General features: G+C 39.3%; 1 protein-coding gene across 2 annotated transcripts in view; it reads right to left on the bottom strand.

The window, feature by feature from the left end:
• Positions 1-21,471, bottom strand: part of CACHD1 (cache domain containing 1) — a 210,493-nt gene that overhangs the window by 28,279 nt on the left and 160,743 nt on the right. For both annotated transcript variants that reach the window (XM_059924016.1, XM_059924013.1), the window contains exons 9-16: positions 17,630-17,863; positions 13,169-13,318; positions 12,410-12,533; positions 11,493-11,610; positions 7,584-7,752; positions 2,719-2,861; positions 1,857-2,038; positions 851-961 (exon numbers count right to left, since the gene is read on the bottom strand). In XM_059924016.1, coding sequence (XP_059779999.1) covers positions 851-961; positions 1,857-2,038; positions 2,719-2,861; positions 7,584-7,752; positions 11,493-11,610; positions 12,410-12,533; positions 13,169-13,318; positions 17,630-17,863 — 1,231 coding nt within the window. The remainder of the gene's footprint in view (positions 1-850; positions 962-1,856; positions 2,039-2,718; positions 2,862-7,583; positions 7,753-11,492; positions 11,611-12,409; positions 12,534-13,168; positions 13,319-17,629; positions 17,864-21,471) is intronic.

The following is a 21,471-nucleotide window of genomic DNA, read 5'->3' as shown; positions in this document are numbered from 1 at the left end:
ACCGTGAAAAGCCTAAGTTAAGCAAGAAAATCTGTCTCCCATAAATTTTAAGGCATCATTACAGATACCAGTCAAAATATGGTCTTTATTGGTTGCTAGGGAAAAATAGCGATTTGTATAATGAAGGGATTAAAACAATGTGTTCAACTTGCCTCTCTACCCAACATTTCACTAACATTTGTAGCTTAAATACTGAAACCTCAAAAGCCTGAAATGTAAAGCACCCTAAATATATTTACAGTAATACTGACATTTTATAGCATGCTTGGAAAATCAATTTTCAAAATGCCTTTTCATTCCTCAAGAGAGAGTAAGGACAAAGTAAAAGCAGCAACAAAACCATAACAACAACAACAACGAACTCCTATATAATTCTAAAGAGACCCAAATACAAAAGGAAACAATCTCAAGTCTTGATACATTTTTTTCTTCACTAAAACTACTCTGTTCTTGGGAAAACACTCTCTGATAATAATAATTGTCAGGCTCTTGGTGCTATTTCTTTGATTGGTTTACAACTGGCATTTCTAGGAAAAGCTTTACTGAATCTAACATCTTTCTTTTTCTTTTTCATAAGCACCCTCACGGCCACTAACAGGGCTAAGTGCTTTTGACTGACTCAATCACACGATAATCGTGTGAGGTTAAGTATTATCCCCATTTTACAGACATCAGGAGGAAGGTCAGGGTATCCAAGATGGCACAGCTAGAGAAGATATCCAAACCCCAGCTTGCCCCACAACAAAGGTCATACTTTCGCCACTAATTCTTGGTGTCTACTATTCTATTCAGATTTTCAAAGTATCCTTAATGTGTTTAAGAAATGAGTAAAAATTAATTGAAATATTACCTGGATGAATGAATTGTATGACTGATGGTCACTACATAGCCAGCTCCTCCAACGTCTAAGTAAGGTCCGGTCAAAGAAATCAAACCTGGATTAGCTACTGCGTGGAGATACCTAATGGAGACCAAAGAAAGTCGTTACTCGAGGGTATGAACAACAACTTTGCACATTTTGAAGAAAAGTAAGCTCGTAACACTAAAAAAATATTATAAATTGTGCTTATGTTACATTCAAGTTCAAAAGGATTCCTCCTTTTTATGTCTGACTGTAGCATCAGCAACAAGGGGTCAAGAAAAATATGAAATTCTCTTTAAAAAAGATGCTGAACTCAGTATATATGTGAGCTTTTAATAAGGTCTATAGTAGAGATGTTTTAGAGGGTAAAACAAAAATTAACAAATCAAGTAGAAACAAATACAACTGGGCACGTAAAAATGTCCCCTGGATTGGTAAAGGTGGGGAACAGGCAGTAAAAATAGCGGCCACTCATGAGTGACTCAGTTACTAAGCAGCACAAGACTAGAAATCCTGTTTTCATGCCCAGGTTGCCCTCCTGCTATACCACCTGACTAGCTTTTGCTTTTGAAAATCAGAGTAAAAATAAATCCCAGAAGTAAAAAAGTGTTTTTCAGTTTACATGTGTTCATTTTTCATAGGTCACATATGAGCTGTCATTTGATGCCATAATCACACGCAGTGACATTAAGTATACCCACTGGGGACACAGTGCATACAAGATGGGAATCAAACCACTAGGAATTGAAATGGCCAAGTATAAAGTATTTCAGTCTCAAAATTTCAATGAAGAGATAAAAGCATTGTAGACAGAGGAAGCCCACAAAGCTTTTGTTAATACTACATTTAGAAAATGATTCAAACACATATTTTCACTGTCATGAAAAGTACCTTCTTTAAATATGACTGCCTGAAGTTGCTTTATTGTCTTATCATGTCTCTTCGGGACTGGGGGGGGGGGAAACCTTTGATAATGGAAGCCCCTAAAACTCACCATTGTCTCCTAGTGGGATCAAATGCTTTGTCCATGAGGGAACCAGGATAAATTCTGAGGACGCCATTGGGCGTTGCTATGTAACGGCGGACAATGTAAGTGTTCAGGCTACTCATTTCCATTTGTGTCATCCATTCATCTGTGACGTGGCTGGTAGCCATTACTTCATTTCTGACAGAGAACTGGGAAACAAAGGAAGACATAGCAGGGATCCTTTAAGACTCACATGAAAAGAGAGAGGCCTGCTGGCAGAGCTTCCCAAAGCTCTCTTGCAGAGAAGCCAAGCCCAATTACTTCTTAAAAATCTTTCCACAGCAGATGGATACAGCCAAACTTGGTGAAACAAAAGCTTCCTGAAATATAGCCAGTGGACGTGTGATTTACTTAATTGTTCATCCTAGCTAGGCTTTCTGTGTTTAAGAGGAAAGAGCCTATAATGCAGCATTAAATACACACCCAGACACACATACAAACACGTGTACACACACCCCCTAAATCTCTGCTTCTTAAACTGCATCATATTTATCTCAACAGACAGTAGGGGCACTTTACTTCATTCCCCTGGGAAAAATGGGGCTGGGAAAGTTTCACTGGTCTCTAACTCACACCCCCCTACCTAGAAAGCCCCTAGTGCATCTAAGGCCTGAAAGAGATTCTTCATCTGGCCCACAGGGCTTCTTAATCCATCAGAAGGGTCCTCGCCGGCCAGCCTCCCCTGGGCCACACACTCTGCCTTTCTGGCTCTCCAGCTGAGAGGCACAGATCCAGGGCTCGGCTTCCCACTTCAAAGGTTCCCTACCAGAACCCCCTCCCAGGCCTGTGGAGGGGTGCAGCAGAAATGCAGCCCCGGGACAGCACTCACTTTGAGCCCCGGGTTAGCAATGAGGCGGGTGTTGTCGCTGAGATAGGCTGTGTAGTGTTCCACCATGCGCTTTGTCTCTGGCTGGCTGAGGTGCTCATAGGGGGAGGAAAAGCTGCCAGCAGACAGCATGACGGTTGGACTTTCTGAGAGAGAAGCAAACAAAGCAGGCTTGAGAACACGGAGGCTGCATCTCAGGCCCGAGAACACGCAGCCTGCATCTCAGGCCCAAACAAAAGCATGGCGAAGTCTCTGCCCATCGGTCAGCTGTGGTGGCTTAAAGTCCTCTGTAAGGAAAGCAGAGAACTCCACGCTGGAAGGAGCGGGGAAGGAAAAAAGTCAGATCCTCTCCCTGCAGGGAGCTTACAGTCCTGAGTGAACCTGAAGAGATCCAAGGGCTGAGAATGACAAATAGTCAACATAGCTCAGGTCTACGTATAATATCCTACACTTATTAGGGTCAAGGAGGCAGCATATGACATGGAGTCAGACTGGGTTGAGCCTGGGCTCCACCATTTCCGGGCTGTGTGATGCTGGGCAAGTTGTAATACCTGTGATGTTTTTATCGTCTGCAAAGTGGGGGAAATAGCAGCGCCGACCTTACAGAGTTATGGCATTATATTAGTTAATATACGCAAAGCAAACGATTTACTAAATGTAAAGTATTTAGAACAGAGCTTGCACAACTCAAGTGCTTCTGGAAGTGTTAACTCTTATTGTTCCTATTAGTATGATTATCGAGGAAGAAGGAAAAATGGAATAGCGGAGTCGACGCAAAAATCAACTAAAAAAATTCTTCTCACAGATGGGGACAGCCAAACATGGCATAAACAAAATCTATGGAAACGGAGTAGTTAATATACACATATTTAATTGTTGGTCTTATCTAAGAGGAAAAGCCCAGCTCCCTATTTACGACAGAAATCCTTGCAATGAATTACATTTTGAAACAAAAACACTACATCTTTGTCTCTGAAATTTTACTCTTCAATCGTATATTTTTAAAAGCGTTAGAAAGCACTATCACATGTCGTATCTCATTTAAATCTGTGGGTCCTTTTCTATTCCTTTGTTAGTTCTCACTCACAGTGTTTTGTTTCCTTGTGGCCTGGTTATCGCTGACTGGACACTGTACTTAACAAATTTGTAGGAAATGCTGAGGCTTAACAGGATGGGAATATCTTCCTCTAGAAAGGATATTGCATCTTGTGCTGCACACCAAGGTGAGGCAGGATGGTAAGATGGAAACAGTTCCCAATAAGGAGACAGGATACTGGCCTAAGTGCTATACTGGGAGACTTTGGTATTCAACAAGTCCACGATGAGTGAACGCTTGAGGTTCCTTAGACAACTCAGATGACAGGAATCCCATGTCAAAGGCTGATTTAGTTCCAATTCACCCTTACCCTAAAGATGTAGTCCTTTGGGACCTCTGCTAAAAGCATGTATGTGTGTGTGGAAGGGAGGAGTTTCCTTTTCAGTCTTCACCTTTTGAGAACCTTGGATTTCATTTTTGCCTCTCTCCCTAGCCCTAAGGAGCTACCTAAAGCACAATTTCACAGTTGTTTCTTCTGTATTGATAAATATGTGCACTGTAAAAGCAGCTTTAGGGGTTGGCTTCCTTCTCTGGGTTCTTATATTCTCCTAGACTTAGGTCCACTACCGATTAGGTTAGTTCTCTGATACTTTTCAAAAGATTTAAAAAAGGTTCCATCCAGGATTTTTGGTTGAACCCAGCAGGATGGGTCAGAATTACCTAGTCTTCCTTTACCAGAAGACAATGCTTCCAGTAATGCTATGTCTCCTTTAACTTTCATATCATCATGGCATAGCTTGGGAGTTATTATTATATGCATATCAAGGAGTAGAAAGCCAGAGGCTTAAAAAAATTAGGTTGCCTAGCAGTGAATTCATGTGTATATGCTCATGGCGTCCTCCGTGCAAGGATGTGCCAGAGAGAGAGGACTGTCCTGGAACTCAAAGAGCTTAGGACCCAATTGGAGAGACAAGGATAAAGAAAAAAGAGGAAAACAACAATACTGGAACAACACAATAATATAAGAAATGTCTCAGGGACAAAAGAGTTGGGCCAGAGGAAGGGAAGGAGAGACACCTTGGGGAGTGGGCCTTTCCTGTAGTGACATGGATTGAAGGAGAGAAAAAACCAATATACAGGACCCAAAGCTTTATGGCCAGGAGCTAGACACATAGCTCTAATTTACATAAGATACATAGTACTTATATACATACTTGTGTACTTAATTGCACTGGATGATATACTCTTTTAAAATTCCTCTTTGCCTCTTTGTGTACCAAGAAAGACAATGTCCCCTCCTTCAGCCCGCTTGAAGGGAGCTCTGACGTACATTTAATACCTTACCTCAAAATCCCCATCATCAATGAAAGTAGATGGAAACCACTTATTTGCCACTGTTTCCTTTATTTTCCATTTCTTTTTAAAAATATTTCAATTATCCTGCTTCATTTTCATTACCAACTGTTACTAAACTTCTCCACACATTGTTCTGGGGGAGTTCTATGGCCAAAGTGAAGTTGGGTGGTACAGTGGAAAGAGCACCCGTTTAAAGTCAGACACTGGCATAAGGTCTGTCTGTGTGCCCCAGGATCAGCCCACTAGTCCTATGTAAAGTATGGGAGCTGATAAAGCTCTACGTTTTCTGGGCATCTCTGTGAGGCAGCACTGTCCAATTGAAATACAATGCAATCCTCAACTGTAACATAAAATTTTCCAGTAGCCACATGAAGAAAAGCAAAACCAAAGAGGTTAAATTAATTTTACTAGTATATTTTATAGACGCCAATATATCCAAAACATTATCACTTTAACATGTAATCAATACAAAAAATTAAGCATGTATTTTATACTTACAGTAAATCTCAACTTGGTCTAGTCACATTTTAAGTGCTCAAAAGCCACATGTGGCTAGTGCCGACCATATTGGACAGTGTAGCTATGAGCGATTATCCAAAGGAAATAAAAAATCTAGGCTTGAGCTTTTTTCTCATCAAGAAAAACTGCTGCACTTCACTGTCTCAAATTTAAAAAGAATGACCTTGTAAATCAACTATAGTTCAATAACATTTTTTTAAAAAGAATAAAAAAATAAAAATAGTGACCTCACTTGCACCAGCAGTAGTGTAGTAGTGTTTAGCTTGTTCCCACAGTGGCTAAGGGAATCATGCATATCTTAGCTTTCCTGTAAGCATTTCTTTTTTTTTTCTTTAAAGACAACTCTTTTTTTTTTTTGGTTGTATTGTGTCTTCGTTGCTACATGTGGGCTTTCTCTAGTTGCGGTGAGCAGGGGCTACTCTTCGTTGCAGTGCGTGGGCTTCTCATTGCGGTGGCTTCTCTTGTTGTGGAGCACAGGCTCTAGGCTCGCGGGCTTCAGTAGTCGTGGCACGCGGGCTCAGTAGTTGTGGCTCACGGGCTTAGTTGCTCCGCGGCATGTGGGATCTTCCCAGACCAGGGCTCGAACCCGTGCCCCCTGCGTTGGCAGGTGGATTCTTAACCACTGCACTACCAGGGAAGTCCTCTGTAAGCATTTCTTAAAAATATGAATGAAAGGACATACATACTCTTTTGTATGGAAACAGAAGGCAACCCCCCTCCTCACAAACCTAAATTACAACAAACAAACAATGTAAAATCCAAGTTGCCATCCCTGGCCCTCTCCAAGTTGTCCACACCACTGGAGTGTGTCATAGATGAGACTACTTAGGCTGCCTACTTACTCTCTTGATCTCATATCCAGGCAGAAACTCTATAGGATGGAATTCAAAAGAGAAACCCAAACACAACTGCTCTCATTTGGAACCTAGAGACTGGCGACTTCTATCTTTGATCCTCTTCCCACCTGTGGCCCCTCTATTAAGTTTTCCAGTTGTCTAATGATTCTTATTCACTTTTTGAACCCTAAGTATTTTCAACAGTGAAAAAGAGAATACCTGTTTTAAAGTACTGTGACTGCACTGTGATGTACTGACAACATACACCATGGGTGCCTAGCATGTGCCTTGCACATGGCAGCATGCAGTAAAAGGGGCAAATCAGGCATGGACGAAGCATGAACCACATCTCAGCCTTGCTACTTTCTGTGTTACCGTGGGAAAGTTATGTATTTCAATAAACTCAAACATCCTCAACTATAATGGTTCAACTCAGATGATGAATGTAAAGTACCGGGCACAGAACACATGTAAATTCCCTTTTGCTTCCTTTGAATTATTTGCTTATCTCCTGAGCTCTTTTCAAGCAGGGACCTGTGATAGATACAGATACGCTATATAGATATATAGGTATGCTACCCTTAGACCCTTTACCATTTCTCCACCTCCTGCCTTGCATCCCTATATCTGTGTGCTTGCCTCTAGTGGGCCATACCTGTCACTCTCTTTGATGGACATTGTTTGGGCTGCTAAAACCTCTTTGTCCAGCACTAGCAGAATGCTGCAAGTGACTAAGGAATACAAAAGTCCAGCTCCCTTTCTTGAGTCTGGGCAAACTCTGCGATGTAATTTACACTCCAAAGCCCCTCACAGGATTAGGCTGAGGCTGGAATGTCACTTAAAATCAAACTCTTGCTTGCTTTCTCCTCCTGCCTTATCCTGTTTCCTTCACTTCCTCCCTAGTTTCTTCGGAGAGTTCCTCCTTAACAAATCACCAACGCACAAATCTTCATCTCAGTGTCTGATGGAGAACCTGATACCAGGCAAGCCCTCAAATTGTTTTTACATTTGCCTCCCCACACTGGCACTGCAGGTATTCAACATCTTAATTCAAACTGATACTCATGGTGAGCTGCTATGAGGAAGACCACAAAGGAAGCTGAGAAGCACCAGGGCTTTACCTAGAGTGGCCAGCTGTTTGAAGTGGAGACAAGCGCTAGGCTGGCCCAGGAGGTCCAGCCGATGGTACAGCAGCTTGCTGCTGGGGACAGTGTTGAGGTTCTTCAGTTGTTTGACAGGTATTTCCGGTTGTATCACCACAATACAGAGAATGAAGGAAGTGTCTTGCACCTGGAAAAATCAAGAAAGAAGTTCTAATACAGAAAAATGAAAGTTCCTGGGGATAGCGACTTTGCCTACATTATTTTCTGCTCTCTCTGTCTTCTACTCCACGTAGACAAATATTTGATGAGTGAAGGAAAGACATGAAGATGGGGTAGTAGAAAATGGCTCTAGCAAAAGATTACATTTTCTAATTTTTATTTTCCTTTCTGATCGAGGGAAATTAATGAATGTAACAGAAAATTATGGAGCTAATGAAGGGATCAGAAAATAGTCCCTTTGAAACAGTACCTACCCCTAGTCCTCTTTTGCTCATTTAAGTTAATGGATACAAGCTGGGACATGGCATAAGAATACAAAACTTATTTCTGTTTGGGTTTGAAATGCATTTTAAAATATACAGTTGGTTTTGAAATGACTGTTCCGAGAATTGACTACTTTAAATGCCAATTGTGAATCCATATAACACAGCCCATACAGAATCTGGTTTACTCATTCTATTCCCAACGAACGCTTTCTTTTCTCTTGCTTGGAGGTGACTAGGATCTCAGACTCGTGAAAAGTGCAAATCCTATAGCTCCCTTGCAAGGCTGGACTGACTTGTCCTTTCAGACCAGGAAAGGCAAGTGTGTTGTAGCTTGGCCTCACTTAAACTCCTATGTAGAGACAGGAGTACTTTCAAATTCACTTTGCTCCTAATAATGGATGCTTGAATAAAATTTGGTGGGAAAAATGACCACTAATGAGTCAAAAGCCAAGTCAAACTACTTAGTTCCAGCTCCTTGACTTAAAAATACAAGAAAGCCAAACTTCTCTAAGTCCATTATATTAAGAGATGAACAGAATCTATTTAAAAGATGGTTTGTAAATAAATGAAAAGAGTGATAACCAGCTAAGTCAGAACTAAAGATGGTCAGAACCAAAGCAGCTCAAAGGATTTACTTAACGATCAAGGAGAAATTTTTTAACTAGGCAGGTTAGAGTTCAGTGTAATGTAGGAGTTATGAGGATGGTTGCAGAATCTTTTTAAACACAGGGGAAATTTGCATCTTCCTGGAATTGCTTTCAAGTACCGCTGCTAAGGATATTCAATTAGATTAGCAAATTTAATCCTCTTCCTCCACCCAACAAATTAGAGAGTGACAGAGTGTTCTGAAGTGGCATTTACTATTTCCCCTCTTCCCATCTCACGCAGTCATCCTTTGAGTTTGTTTCCTGTGTTGCATGTTCTAAGGAACCAAAAGGCAAAAACTTTACCAGAATGACCAGAATATAATTTTATAATTGGGTCAATTCTGTAAGAGAAAAAAAAATAAAAATTACCCTAAGCATCTAAAAGCAACACTCTATAAATAGTTTTTAGCTGGAAAGGAAAACAGATTTCAATACAGGTCTTCTTCCTATTGTGTTCTTAGCTGAAAAAACAGTCTTTGCAATAAGGAACTACGTATAATATATCTAGAAGAGCTCTCCATGACTGGGGAGTGGTTTTTTATCACTGACTGTCCATGGGATTCACGTTTTGAAGTGAACCATGACCGTGCAACACAGGAATATTGCAATACCTTCTGATAGTCAATAGTTCCTTCTGTCACAGCATGGAGCCTCGTCATATGCTCAAAGATGGACTGGGGTTACACAGTGACAGAGTAGTAATCACTTAATACTGCTAACGTAATCTCTCATTTTACATTTAAATTAATTCAGTGAAAAAAATCCACCAGTATCTGCTATATCTACAGATGCTAAGCAGTTTAACCTATTATTATCAACATAAACGAAATCTATTTAAATTATATTTAGTAGAAGAATCCATTTTATTCCTGAGGACAAAAAAGAGTACCTATTCACCCCTCCCTCCAGTGTAACTAAAAAAAGCTTAAAAATACTTATTCTTACTCCTGGGGAAGCAGGCAAGCCTTTTTAACTTCAATTTCATTATTTATTACCTCTTTAATTTTTCTCTTAATAGTGATGTTCTTAACAATTTCAGAACTCTGAGAAAACTAACACTTCTACCTCAAGTGACTACATGATTATATCCGTTTGGCTAAGTAGAGTAGCCAGAATTTACCAGTATTACTGAAGAAAGACCATCTTAAGAAGATAATACTTCTTTCCAAAATGTTAACACTAGGTTTATTTACCGTACAAAGAAGGCCTTAAAATGCCTCCATTTCCTTCTTTCTCTTTTAATGCCAATAAACATTAATATAGATATTTTCCCAGGATGTAACTGTAATTGCTTTCAATCAGGATATACTGTAAGATAAGCAATCTCCAATTTCAAATATAAAAGTATTTTTCAATTCAGAATTCTGGCGTCTGGCTCACTCTTTCTGATGTGAAAAATTAAGCAATTAGACTTTATTTAAAAATTGTATAATTGTGAAAATAAGGGCAGATGGTGCAATCATTCTCAAAAAAATTCCTGAAAATGAGCTGACTCAGGGAGTTTCAAAATAGACTTTGACCTTTTTCAAATCTGCATTATCCGTAAAATATCAGTAGAATTAGGCTTGTAAACGTAAGTTTCTCAAATGGTTTTATTATTTTGTTTAATTTCATTTCCATTTTAGAAATCACCCTTGCCACATGATGCTTTGAAAACCAAACAGAAAGGTCAGAGGAGAGTCATGTCTGAAGGTGTGTTGGCTACTCCTAATTCCTGTCATTCCTACGCAGACACTGTACAGAGTTGTTGAATTCTCTGCATCTACCACTAAGCTGGATGCTCTATGAGGGCAGAGGCAATATCATTCTTCTTTATTCTTCTTAGTTCACAGTCAACGTTCAATAAGCAGTTTTTAAATGGATGAATAAACAGATCCATTTGGAGTCAACAACAGGTAAAACACCAGATATGGTCCTCCAAGGGAATCTCAAGTATGACTGCATTTTAAGTTTAATGATTAATATTTGATGATAAAAAAAAAATCAAAGTCCACTCTTCTTTTAGTCAATTACAGTATTTAGGGCCCCATAATAGCATTGTTATGCTATGCTTGGAAGAGGAACTAAAGGACAAAAACATAAGTAAGATGGACAGTGTGTGTCAGATTCTGTTTCTCTATGATTCTTCAAGGCCTAGTATCTGAACAAGGCTAGCGAAAGAAAGCTGAAGTGCGTGCCACAGGTACGGCTACACTGTCAATCTGCTTGTGACACGTGGGAATAATCCACATTCTAATCTAAACCTTTCTTTTCCTTGGCATCAACAGAGGACACTTATGGTTTCATATCTCCTTTTCAACTCCCAACTTCCGTAATATGAGTTGAAAACGATAAAAACAAAACTGGACACAATCTAAATGTGTATTAACAGGGGACTGTTAAAAGAAATTTGATCCGTCTATGTGATACTAAATGTGATACTAAAGAGCCATTAAAGTTGTGTGCACACGCACATACACACACAGAGATACATGCCTGTGTGTGAATCATAATTTTCTGGAAAATGATCAAAGTGGTTACCTCTGGGAGACGGGAGGTAAAAGTCAGGAGGGGAAAGGGCAGAGGTCATTTTTTTATTTTTTATATGGCTTGATTTATTCATCATGAACAATGACTGGTTTTATAAACAAAAAAGGAAAAAAAATAGATAAAATTTCTGTGGAATCTCTTCTTTTTCCAATCACTTTAAAACTGATGAGTAACCCTTATCAGACCGATGTTCCCTACGATTCCCGTATGAGGAAGAACGCAGCACCCCGCAGCTCCTCAGGCAAAGGAGGTTTCCTCTCACTCACCATCTTCCAGGCATAGCTCACGTTGTAGGCCTCCTTTCCAGTTTCTCTCAGCTTGTTTATGTGCCAGGACAGGGTTGAGTTCACAGGGACTGCGATAATCTGGCTGCCCAGAGGGAGGCTGCGTTGGCAAACAGAATGCAATACTTCAGGCAAAAGATAAAATGAAGCACTTAATTAAAGGCAGGGAAGATGCTGTGAATCAATGACCACCTCCTGATTTTGAAAAGCAATGAAGCTCATCACTTTTGAAAGAGATAATGTGAGATTTTCAATTTTGTAAAAGCATTCTGTCAGCTCTGCACCAAAAAACATTCCTTACTCTCTACCCTGCCCCCCAGTTGTAATTCTTTCCAGAGACCAACTTGTCTCAAATCACTCAGTCATTAATTTACAACCAATGAGCACAAAGACCCATTTCTCTATAGGTTACCATCTGCCAAAATAATGTATCACGGTGGGAAAAAATCCAATCTGTTCCTTATTTCAAGAGAAAACGTTGTATATGATTGTGCTGTCAACTTGGAATGGACGCTACTTTGCCAAGCTATTTTTTGGCATGCTCTGGAGCTGGTCCTCAACTTAACCCTTGTATTTTGCCAAAATTTTTCCACTTGATATAACTGGAGCATTTTAAAAAATGAGATAAGATAGATCTGATTTTACAACTAAAGTCAATGTGAACATAAGAATTTGATTTACAAGACATTTCCCCCAAATAACAGTTCTGAGAGATCTTACCTATTTTACAAAGTAAACAAAATTTTGGCTACGACTCTTATATTAAAAATTGCACTTTTGATACCATTAAAATAATTTCTACACTTGTTTTATATCCTATTATAAACACTCGTATTTGACCTCAATGGATCCTATTCTCAGAGAAAAACAAAATACTACGACCCTCATCTTTTCCTTACCTTAGGATATTTTGCCGAACCAACTCAAATTTGGGGATATTTTCATAATGGATGATATCAGTATGAAGGGGGGGTTCCGATAGTAAATATGGCCTGGTAAGAGATGGGTGCATAAGGGTATACCCTGAAATAAGAAAACAAAAACACATGCTATGGGAAACATGTTGTAGGAAGTACTGATTCTGATGAAAGCGCCCATCACAAGTTTGAAATACGGGATATTCTGGGATGGCTGCCCGACTCTCAATTTCTGTCTGTAACTCACCAGTTCAATAAAAAACTGAACTTATTTTATGTGTTCTTGCATAAAACTCTGGAAGTGTAGCAAGACACCTTAAATTATCAGACATCTGCCTCATCAAGAGTATTTTTGAGGTACTGGTCATTTGGTTTTCGTTTCATAAAATATTCTAATCTATCACATAAACTTTGATTCCAGTAAATGTAAAGAAAACAATATAGACCAAAAAAGGATCCGAAGGATCACAATCTATGTGTCATTCAATCCTCAAATCTAATTTCCTGATGTTACAAAATAACTGTTACCTATCTCTCAACACAACACAGAAACAAATGCAAAACTTTTAGATTCATTCTGCCATCGTTGAGGTGTTCTATGAAATATGAGTAGTCCTAGTCACACAGTTTTTCTACCAATACTATCATTTTCCTACTTTGTTAGTATCAGAATGTCTAGATGATTTCCTTCAAGATGCTAAAGAAATCATTCTTTCCTATGATTAAATTTTAGCAGATTACCTTTGTCATCTATGAGAAAAGTATAGGAAGCCAAAGAATCTTGGTAATATGTCACATCTTCAAGGATGTAAGCCAAGTTCACATCCACTCCTACAATTCCCAGAAGGAGGTTTCCAAAATAACAGGGTTTACTCACAGTCATTATCAAACCTGTGGGTTAAAAACAAAAAATAGTCAAAGGACGGCAGAAAAGGCACTGAACAAAGGCTGGCGCTGTACTCAAGGGAATTGTGAAGGCTATTATCAGCCGTCTCAATTTGCTCTGAAGAAAAGTTTTCCGTGTGATCCAGTAACCAAGCACTGCCTTTGCAGACAGCATAAGGGAGTTAGAGTGTGAGGAAAACAGACCCCCTTTTGGGGGTTCAGATATCTTAGTTAACTTAAATGGAGGGAATTTGTATATTTTCCACTCTTTTTTCACCTAAAAGGATATGCTATTCCAGATCAGTGCAAAATATCAGCAACACTTAATACACATCGTTCTACTTCCTGAAGTGAGGATGATTCAGTTGAATCTGAAAGACCACTGGACAAAGAATCTAAAATTCTGGGTTCTAGCCCAGCTGTGCCCCTTATGTATCATACATGTGACACTGGACATAACTTTGAGCCTTGGTCTCCATGTCTGTTTAAAGGACACAGTAGTAACGGCCTTACTAATTTCTAGGGGTCGTTAAATGAAAGAGATTACAGATAAAGGAAAGCTTATAAGGTACTATATTTTATTAATGAACCCTATCAAATAACAGGAAGATGACAAGAAAAAAAAAAACCTAGAAAGGTACAGAATCTTATTACCTGACCACTTAGAAGGAGACACTAAGGTTCTAAAGGAATGTATTTCTAGTCACTTGGGCCAGGAGTTTGTAAATTTTATGTAAAGGGTCAGATAGTAGGTATTTTAAGCATTGTGAGCCATATATTCTCTGTTGCATATACTTTTTTGTTTCTTTTCCAACAAAGCTTTAAATATATAAAAACCATTCTTAGCTCACAGGCCATAGAAAAACAGTAGGATAATTAGGGAAAGGGAAAAGCCAAGGGGAGGAAGACGTACAGAAGGAGAGGGCATGAAGAGCGGTCAGTGAGTGGCCTCAAGCCCCAGGCCAGCTGGGCTGTCCTTCCAGCTCTACTGCTGGGCTGGGTGAGTTGTTCCACCTCTCTGAATGCATCACTTTATGCACCACATGGGGAGCTGAGACAAAGTGATCTCTAGCATCCTAGCAATTCTATAACCCTATGGCTCTAAATGAAACTTAGAACAAAAAGATGGATCGTTTCTCTCCATCTTGCTCTTGTATTTTCCTGCGCTTGATGACACGTTCATGCTTTTGCAGCACATCAGGAAGCCTTTCTTCTGTCAACACCCAGGAAAGGAATTTGGATCTCTGAAGTCTTCTACAGAGAGAATCATGTCTGATGTCCACTCCAAGTATTACTGAGTTGTTGTGATTGCAAAGGCCAATTAAATGCATCACTTGGTAGGAAGAAGTGGATGCAACACTGAAAAACCTTGTGAAAAGTTATGCCCTGTTACAAGATAAATAAGTTCGGGGATGTACAGCACGGGGACTATAGTTAACAATACAGTATTGCATATTTGAAAGTTGCTGAGAGTAGATCTTAAAACTTCTCAACACAAGAAGCAAATTATTACTATGTGAGGTGGCTGGTATTAACTAAGCTTACTGGGGTAATTATTCTGCAATATATACATGTATCAAATCATTATGTTGTACACCTAAAACTAATGCTATGTTGTATGTCAATTATATCTCAATAAGACAAGGAAAAAGAAAAGTTATGCAATGGGTGTCTATTATAATTTCAAAAGCATTCTTTAAGTAGTCAACATTTAGAATGCTATCTATTGGTTTTAAAACATTTTAAAAATAACAGGTATCTAAGAAGGTTTTAAAAATGCAATTTGGAGGAGGCTTTTACTCAGGTACCCCTGGACAAAGGGGTTACAAGTGATGGGAGCAGCGCTGTGAGGGTCAGCAGGGAGACAGAGGTCACAGTCTGCACACCACATTCCCCTGGGCTTTGGTCTAAGATTGAAGCCATTTTCATAGAGTAGTAAAGTACAACAGAAATACTCGGAGACCAGATGCTCACTTCAAAATTCTATTCTCCTCTGGACATACTGAGAGCAAGCCTGATAAAAGAAATGCAGTCTTACTTTTCAATTAGCAATTTGGACAGAAGACTCTTTATCCCATTGTGGCAAATAAAGTATGCTAAGCTCTTCCTACACTTAATGAAATACCCATACGCCCTCCCTACTTTAATTTAAAGCACACAGACTTGCATTTTAAAAGAAATATGTCCAGTAACTGATATTTGAATCTGTGGAGATTTTGAATTAGAGCCACGTAAACATGAGTTTCCCTAGACTCAGGGTCCCCTTGTCATGGAGCTAGAGGAGGTGTCACCCAGTAATTCTAGGGACTGAAGATACAAAGATGAAAATGACACACTCAAGTAGGGGAATGCAGCAGACCTGTAAACCAAGCACTGAAACTCACTGTGTAGGAGTCATAAAACAGGCCCTAAGGACTACACTTTGGAAAGCATCAGCTTTGCACATAATTTAATTTAAAGCATTCATGGTAGCTCTCTGGATGGTAGAGTAATTTTCAGAAAAGGTCCTACTCTGCCTGATCCCACTAATGGTAAGAGAATTTGACGGCATAATCCTCTGTGCTTGTACAGGACTCACTTTCTACATCTGTCTCAGTTCCTTTCACACAGAATTATCATGATTCATTGATCTGTTTTTCTCTTATCAGATTAAAATGCTTGTTGAGGGTGAGATATGTGCCTTGCCCATCACTGTCTGACACAATGCTTGACTGGCACTCAGTCATGTTGGTTAAGGCATTAAGGTCACTCGCATTTAAGACTTGACATTTCCCTACAAAAGGAAATAACTTTATCTAAAGGTGGGAGTTTCTTTTCTATACACATCTGTTGGTCCTGCCAGAAATAGGAAGGATAAAAAAATTGAGGTTAGCAGTAGCTACTATATTTCTTCCTTATAGAAAGACCATGTCTACCTAGTTTCTAGAAAACACAGTCTCTATAAGGCTTATTACTTTTTATATATGAGTTTTCTCTGAATATCTATTTGTGAAAATTCCTAGTTAATGGAACATAAAAACAAGATCTCATATGGTGATGCTGTCTGTCTAGTAATTAGCTGCCTCTTCAACCTTCTCTATCAAGAAAGAAGAGAGGGAAGGATGTGGGGGAAAAAGATAAGCAAGAATATGAGGAGGAAAAGAAAAATGCTGTATTTTTAGTGAGCACACACTGTTGGCCTGGCATTGTTCTAGATGCTTTACATATACTAGTGCATTTCATTTTCACAACTACTTTGATGGAAATATTATTTTTTCTACTTTATTTTTATTTTATTTATTTACTTATGGCTGTGTTGGGTCTTCGTTTCTGTGCGAGGGCTCTCTCTAGTTGCGGTGAGCGGGGGCCACTCTTCATCGCGGTGCGCGGGCCTCTCACTATCGCGGCCTCTCCTGTTGCGGAGCACAGGCTCTAGACGCGCAGGCTCAGTAATTGTGGCTCACGGGCCTAGTCGCTCCGCGGCATGTGGGATCTTCCCAGACCAGGGCTCGAACCCGTGTCCCCTGCATTAGCAGGCAGATTCTCAACCACTGCGCCACCAGGGAAGCCCCTATTTTTTCTACTTTAAAGACCAAAAGTTTAATCACGTGAAGATTAAACACTTTACCCAACATCGTATTATGGGTAACTTGTGACATCAGGATAGTGGTAACAATAATAGTAATAATAACAAAAGTAAAATAATAAATAAATAAATAAATAAACAGCAGTCATCGTTATTGAGAGGTATGCTGGGCAGTAATATAATCTTATAAACCTAATAACTCAAAGACGTATTACATGAAAGATGTCATTACGTTTTGAACAGATAACCAGATGTGAATTAACAAGATTAAATACATTACCAAGGACAACAGCGTAAGTGGTAGAGTGGGATTTGAAATCCTCTCCATGTCAAGCCTGTATCTATTTGACGACATTGTGTTGCCTTGTCTTTGAGGCCGAATTCCAAGCACTTCTGACTTTTATTTACCATCTGCTATGCAAAGTTACTCTTTAGTTCCAAATTCCCTAACCTTTAGATATTGGGGAATCCTCACAAAGCTTCCCTAGTAGATATACCCACCATGTTGACTGAGGCTAGGGCAATGAGGAAAAAATAGGGCTGGGGATTTCTGCTCTAGAATACAGTGCTAACTGGACCAATGGCAGGAGGCTACACAATCCTCTGACCAGAGAAAGTGATGCCCACTTCCTTGCCTGCCCACACTCCCTAATGCTCACATGGTAAGTACTGAACAACATTTAAAAGTTACTGTTTGACTCATGCCCATTTCTTTCCCCCTTCCTTTAGTAGGAAGTTTTCTCCAAACTCACCATCTCCCATCTCATCAGAGAAGGGGAGGCTAAAGACAGCTTCATCAATCATCCGGTTGGGAAGGTTGGTATAGAACCTGCCAACTGTGGTCTCCAGGTTACTCAGCTGGTTCAGCACCATCATGCTGCCCTTAATCACAGGCAAGGCTGTCCGGTCCAGCACACCATACTTCCCTGAGTTCTGTTCAGCAAGATCTCTCAGAAAAGCCAGCTCTTTCAAACCAGTCACCCCATCTAAAATAAGAAGCCAAGGGAAGACAATGTAAAACAAAACAGTGGATATCCATATAATAACTTTGCCATTTAGATCTAATAAGGGTCTGGATGAGGTCTTGCAATGCCAAGGGGGTCTTTACAGAGACAGTGTGGACTCAGGACACAGATACCAGTTCCTGCTGATGAACAAAGCTGGAGGCGTGACCTTTCCTCAAATAGTCAAGAGGGCAAAGGAATTCTTCAAAAGGCAATGATGAAAAACACGTGAGTAAATAAAGGAACCCCATCCAGCAGGGATGTTCTTCCCTTAAAGTTTAATTATAAAATTTAAATTATTTTTCTGCATTTAATATTTGAAAGCAAAAGTAATGATTAACAACTTTTCATTTAATTTAAATTAGTAGATGAAGTTGTAAGAGTTTTAAAGGATAGAGGTTTACCATTTCATTTCTTACCTCTTTGCCTGTTAAACACTTGCCAAAGTCTCATGCAACTAAATGAAAGAATTATGGATTGTATTGAGTGGTGTCTCCAAACACTGTTTCTTTAAGCTCATTTTAATTACAAATGTTTTCATGCTTTATATTGTTAGGATAATACTGGATTTGATTTATTTAATATACTTTTTTTATGTTTAGAGTTTTAAAACTTTTGTAAAAGATTCAGGCATACTGGGCTGAATTGTTCTACAACATCTGTAATCTATAGCACAAAAATAAATTTAATAAACCTTTTTAAAAATTTTGGTTTGCTATTGTTGGAACACAGTCAAAAGGATTAGTAACTGGTCCCATATGGGTACCATTGTAAACAAATTCAAATGATTTCAGTCACTACTGAGATTCTACCAATGAGCTTTAAAAAGGTTTTGCCTCATGTTCTTGAACTGCTTAGTCATTAAAAAATCTGAAGAGTTCATGGTTCACCTACCTTAAGTGACTTTATCTTTTCTAAATAGGAAGTATATATACTTCTAGCCTTGGAAGTCCATTTCTAAAGTCACGGCAAGATCTAATGGATATGATTTCTTTCTTCACACGCTGTATGTAAATAATTTGGATTTTGCTCCACTCAGACAATGCTAAAGGAAAGTCTGAGTCAGATTATGGTTGCCTTTGCTTGACACAGAATTGACATGGGAGGTGAGTGGTAAAAGACACTCACCTCCCATGTCCGGAGTAAAAGACAACACAAAAGATGTGATTGATCCCTGATCAATCCCTGATCAACCCTTGATAAACTCACAGGGGTGAATGATAAAAGGAGACAACTTCAAGGCAATAAATACATTTCCTTTCTTTGTCATGCACTGCACGGCTCTTTCCAAATGTACAAGAAAAGTAACAAACAGGAACATCTACTGGACAAAGAAGCACAGTACAGGATATCAAAGACTGGGTTACTTTATGTCACTCCATTTTTTTATGTCACTCCATCATGAAATGTTATGCAGGGGTGGCAGTAGAGTCAGTAGGGTGGCAGACTGGATTATTCCATCGTCAATGTGGTCATGCTGGAAACTACATTTCCCACAATCCCCTTTCTTCTATGCATCCAGGTTAAAGGTGGCCAAAAGTGAAGTGTTGTAAGATTTAAGAGGTGAAGAGAGAGATGTTAAGAGACAGACATAGAGGAACCAGAATATTGCAGTTCGTCTCACTCTTCTGCTGTGTGTTCAGTTCCCTTTCCCAACTGCTGGCATACTCACCAAGGGCAACCCCACTCCAGATGCTTCACTGAGAATTCACAGGGGTAGCAGCCATGAAGAGCCAACAACCTCTCATAGACTTCTACACCAGACCTCCTAAGCAGTCGTCAGTGTTCCTAGCCTCCAGAAATCCCTGCAAGTTCCAACTTGTTCACCCAGAGCACAGCTGGTTAATAACCTTTGAGTTGTCAATTCCTCTTTTTGCATCTTTACTCTTCCAGTGTCCCCCCATAATTGTGTACACTCTTCTTTTTTTTAATTGGAGTATAGTTTATTTACAATATTGTGCTGGTTTCAGGGGTACAGCAAAGTGATTCAGTTATATACATATATATTTTTCAGATTATTTTCCATTATAAGATAATGAATATAGTTCCCTGTGTTATACAGTAAATCCTTGTTGCTTATCTATTTGATGTATAGTAGTTTCTATTTGTTAATCCCATACTCCTAATTTATCCCTCCCCCTAAGCCCTTTCCCCTTTGGTGTGTTTTCTATGTCTGTGAGTCTGTTTCTGTTTATATATAGATATGTATTATATATATAATACATAATATATATGTATAATTTTGTATTTTTTAAGATTCCACACGTAAGTAAGTGATCTCATATTTGTCTTTCTTTGTCTGACTACTTCACTCAGTATAATATTCTCTAGGTTCATCCATGTTGCTGCAAATGACAATATTTCATTCTTTTTTATGGCTGAGAAATATTCCATTGTATATATACACCAAATCTTTTTTTTTTAAACATCTTTATTGGAGTATAATTGCTTTACAATGGTGTGTTAGTTTCTGCTGTATAAAGTGAATCAGCTATACATATACATATATCCCCATATCTCCTCCCTCTTGCGTCTCCCTTCCACCCTCCCTATCCCACCCCTCTAGGTGGTCACAAAGCACCGAGCTGATCTCCCTGTGCTATGCAGCTGCTTCCCACTAGCTAGCTATTTTACATTTGGTAGTGTATATATGTCCATGCCACTCTCTCACTTTGTCCCAGCTTACCCTTCCCCCTCTCTGTGTCCTCAAGTCCATTCTCTATGTCTGCGTCTTTATTCCTGTCCTGCCCCTAGGTTCTTCAGAACCTTTTGTTTGTTTGTTTTTTTTAGATTCCATATATATTACACCACATCTTCTTAAACTAATCATCGGTTGATGGGCACTTGGGTTGCTTCCATGTCTTGGCTACTATAAATAGCGCTGCTGTGAACATTGGGGTGCATGTATCTTTTTGAATTAGAGTTTTTGTCTTTTCCAGATATAAACCTAGGAGTGGGATTGCTAGATCATATGGTAGCTCAAGTCTTAGTTATTTAAGGAACTTGCATATTGTTTTCCATAGTGGCTGTACCAATTTATATTCCCACCAACAGTATACACTCTTATTCTGATAATAAATTTGTTGTACCAAAATTTTCATAGTGGCTCTGCTTCCCTATTTGAATTGACAGAGTTAAGGGAATGTGTCAACCCTCACGAACAATGTTCAGAGATATCTCTCAGAGAGGTGGAAAACTTGCAATGAGGACATATGTCCGGCTAGATTAAGGGGAGAAAGAGAAAAGATGAGAATAGTTAGAGGGAAGTAACCAGAAGTTTCAAAGAATGGAATTATCAGGGGCACAGCAAGAGCACAAGATACTCCAGTGGGAAGATCTAGGAACAGTGAAGAGATGGGTGACAGCAAGAAAATTTCTTTACTCAGTATCTGCCTGGGCAGACCTTCAAATTGAATGGAAAAGACACGATCACTTCCTTTTATGTTTCCTTACGCCTGTACTATTGCATTTAATTCATCTGCCTTGTCTGTCTTCTCCACTGGGTCAAGGGCTTCTTGAAGACAGAGATTTTGTGTACTACAGCTCTAAGACCTCAGTGCACTATGTTGTATATGGTACATGCTCAGTAA

The sequence above is a fragment of the Balaenoptera ricei genome, chromosome 1, assembly GCF_028023285.1.
Source record: "Balaenoptera ricei isolate mBalRic1 chromosome 1, mBalRic1.hap2, whole genome shotgun sequence".
Classification (NCBI taxonomy): Eukaryota; Metazoa; Chordata; class Mammalia; order Artiodactyla; family Balaenopteridae; genus Balaenoptera; species Balaenoptera ricei.
The sequence above is the reverse complement of the archived record's forward strand: the minus strand, read 5'-3'. Positions and strand labels throughout refer to the sequence as shown.